At 40.9% G+C, this 3,809-nt stretch overlaps 1 protein-coding gene across 1 annotated transcript in view; it reads right to left on the bottom strand.

Annotated features, from left to right (window-relative positions):
• CPNE4 (copine IV) overlaps positions 1-3,809 on the bottom strand; it is a 201,912-nt gene that overhangs the window by 12,817 nt on the left and 185,286 nt on the right. Inside the window, exon 12 of the mRNA XM_009331254.1 lies at positions 1,032-1,083. Within this exon, the coding sequence (XP_009329529.1) occupies positions 1,032-1,083 (52 nt within the window). The remainder of the gene's footprint in view (positions 1-1,031; positions 1,084-3,809) is intronic.

Below are 3,809 nucleotides of genomic sequence, written 5' to 3'. Positions count from 1 at the left end.
TGCTTGTCCTCTCTTCTTTTCCTCACTTCATTTCTTGGCATCTTAATTCTCATCCTGAACATATTCTGCTGACCATGCCTGAACTAATAAGCCTGAGAAGGGCTGAAAGAAGCAGCTAGAAAATTTGAACAGGAAGAGCATTTTGAAACACCCATTTCAGTATTTGGAAGGTAGCAGAAGGATAAGAAGAGTAACAACCTGTGGATTTTAGACAGCAATGATCATCTGACTAAGACTTTCAAATAAAGTGTTAGTCTGGGATTACTTGTTAGACTGTTTAGAGATTATTGTCCTGTTGTTCTCATCTTTTACAAAATGTGTGGATTGTGGCAGGAGGTTCTAGAAAGACAGCATCAGTCACTGCAGTCCTCATGTACAAACACAAGACATACAGCAAAATCTGCTACACGAATCTGGCTTCTGACTACTGAGGATTAGTGATTGTCGCTAGAACACACCAGCATCTTGCGCTGTGTTAAAACAGCCTCTTGCTGCATTCGCTGTCAAGAAAGTATGCTTCCTTCTGTTGCAGCAGTCCTCAGCTGCTGCCCGGACCCTTTGGTGCTGGACATCGCTGGGCTGACTCTGCAACAGGCTACTGTTGCTATAGGTCTGGTCAAAGAACTGGCTCTACACAGAGGGAGCCTTTGATCAGAGAGGTGCACAGCCTGCTTTTCCATGTACTGCCCTTCTTAGCTGCACAACCTCTGATGTTGCTGTAGCTGAAGATCTGGAATGAATCTAGAAAACATGGCTTTACTTTTCAGAAATGCTACTCATTTGGAGAAGTTCAAGTGCTGAATGTCCAATATGGTGTACTTTCAAAGGGACCTATTTTTCAGGAAATTAATGTGTGGCACTTTCTAAGGTTTCTAAAGCTAATCCTGATGGCTTGGAGTCTGTCAGGTTTTGAAACTCCTGGCTGCTTTCTTAAAAAACACTTTAAATAATACTCAGGGGATACAATAAAAAATACAAGCACATCTCGCACACAGCAGAAATACGGCAGTCTGTCTTAATGTTAGTGTTACCTGCACATTCTGGGTTGTCTTCGTTGAAATTGATTGCAAAATCATGAGAGACCTGTAGACAAATGGAAAGAAGAGAAGACAACTGTAGTCAGAAAAATTATTCCAAGAGGACTTGCGGTTAAACACCCTTTACATTCTTTCTGTGTTAAACCACCGATCTTTCAAGCTTTCAGCCATTGAGTGTGAAACACAGTCTCAGCTGGATCTCCCTGCAGAAACAAAGTAACAAAACCGGAATCAAACTTGTCAATAACAACAACAAAACCAAGAAAAAAGAGCACAATGAAAAAACACCGAAGTACATGAGGAATCACATAAATATGGTGTCAGGATTGGGCTATCAATGCCAGCCGCAGAAGAGGGATCTATGGCTGAGGAGATTTAAATGCCAGCTCTCCCTAGCTCAGCATCTCAGATTGCAGGAGAGAGAAAGCAGGTTGTGATACAGCACTGACAGCACAAGCTCAGCCCGCTTCTGAATCTTGCATTCCTATGGGTGAACAGTTCCTCATCTGAAGGCCATGGGATTACTGGGAAAATAATTTATTCTCCAAAGAGATCAAGGAAGTCACCCAGACCCACTGTGAAATAACAGTGTAAGAAATGAGTCTAAGCTAGTTAAGAAATTAGGTTAGGCTGGGGGGAAATTAATAAGAAAAAAACTCAAGACTCTTGTTTTTCCTCAAATTTAGTGAATAACCCATTCTCTGTCTCTCTCAATCTGTCTGTAATAAAATATCACAGAGCTATTTTCTAAGAGAAATGACTGTGAATACAAAAAAGTTGCTGATTTTCTAGTAAAATAATGTACTGTATCTTTAGTGGCTTGGGAAAATAATACCAGAGTTCTGTATGTGCAAATAACGCAAGGCAATGTAAGTCTCAGGTTCCAGGCTTCCTCTACCTGTCTGTCACTTAGAGATCTGCATCCACAGCACAAATCTGTTGGGAGTGAAACTTTCTTCAGATGCTCTTTTCTGGTTTTTAAGGTTCGTTCTTGCCTGCGTTTTTTCCAGATTCCTTTTTGCTCCTTTCTTTGATCACTGAGAAGGCTTGATTCCTTTTAATCTCTTCAGCTCTGAAGCTCAGTCTCTTAATTCCCCTGTTTGTCTTCAATTGTCTTGAATGAAGCCCAACTTTTGTTTTGCAATGCACAACATATATATATATATATATATTTTGGTTTGCAAAAAGTGGATATAGCTGAGAGTTAAGCAGGTGATTTGCATAATTTAAAGTTGAATCTAGGTATATCATCCCAGATGCATGAAGGCATTTATGTGGCTAACTCAAATTACACACCTTTGAGACTTTATAGATCTCTGTAGGACCTTCAGAAGTGCCAACAGTCCTAGTCATATGGAAAGCAACCTGTTTACTCCCTGTACAGTGGAACCTGGATTATTTGCAGAAAGAGATTTGTTTGTTGGATGTCGCTGTTTTATTTGCTAGTTTAGATGACTTCACAGCACAGCACAGAAATTGGTCTATGACTAATAGATGAATAGATCAACTATGTGATTACAGAGAAACTTCTGTAAAAGCGAAGTGGTATAAGTTGGCTAGTTACTGCCAAAGAGAGCTTCTCATAGAGAAACTGAATTTCCCCATCATATGCTGGCCTTGCTCACCACAGTGATGCTTACCACTCCTTTTTACGAGGTTAAACAAAGCAGGACTTCTACCATGACGGGAAAGGACTGAAGCAAAAACTCACTGAAGAGTCTGCAGCCAGCTTAGCCCAGCCAGGAGTTTGCTATGTCTACCTCAAGCATGAACTGCCTCTTACAAAGGGTTTTACGTGGGCCATTCAGGCTACCCTACTCAGCCATGGAAGATAATGCAGAAGGCCACGATGTATGTTACTCGCTGAGCAGGCGCAGAAGAGCAGGGCTGTCAGATACACCTCAGAGGTGCTCCAGAGCCCTTCTGTCTGGCTGCTCTGTACGTCTCTTGGCACACTTTGCCCAGCTGGTATCTGCCAGTCTCATGACCAGCTGCAGGCCAAAGGTAATTGCAGCTGTCAAGAAAGGTTATGTGAGTTTTCATTCACTGATGATTTTTTTGTTGTTCAATAGCCTTTCTTCTTCCTTTAGGCTTTCTGTATTTTGTATTAACTGCATCTGAGAAGCAAGAAGGATGGTGATGCATGTTTATGTATTGCAGGCTGATTCTTCCAACACTGTGCCTCTTCAGTGATTATATTTCTTTATTCCAAATACATTTGAAATTATAGCAAAAGGAGTATCACAATTCTTTTCCAGAGCTATGAATACAGTATTTTAATCTCACATGCAAGCATGGGCTGGATGCTTTTGTTGTTATACCTCTTTCAGGATCACGCTGTACAAACAATTTATCTAGTTCAGAGCTATGGCACGCAGGCTATTATTAAAGAAAAATGTAGACAACAGTTCAGGCCAATAAGAAAATCCCAAGTCTAGTAAGTGTGCACAATGATCCAAAAAATAATACTGTCTGAGCAATGGCTGCTATCCTCCCAAAGCAAGTGGCCCTCATACATTGTCATCCTGGTTCACCAAGAACAGTGTTAAAATTTATCCTGAAGGCAGGACAGGAAACACAACGAAGGCAGACGTATCTGGTTGTTTCCTATGCTCTCTGAACAATATATCACAATTTAAACAAGATTAAAGTATAATGTGAAAGAGGTAAGTTCTTTGAGCAGGTCAGTGATGGTTCACAAACAGGAAATCATCACCCGAGGCAAGCCAACAGCAGATATTTTTAAAGCAGAGTTTCTCCAAATGCTCAGAA

The sequence above is a fragment of the Pygoscelis adeliae genome, unplaced genomic scaffold, assembly GCF_000699105.1.
Source record: "Pygoscelis adeliae isolate BGI_AS28 unplaced genomic scaffold, ASM69910v1 Scaffold99, whole genome shotgun sequence".
In the NCBI taxonomy this organism is placed as follows: Eukaryota; Metazoa; Chordata; class Aves; order Sphenisciformes; family Spheniscidae; genus Pygoscelis; species Pygoscelis adeliae.
The sequence above is the reverse complement of the archived record's forward strand: the minus strand, read 5'-3'. Positions and strand labels throughout refer to the sequence as shown.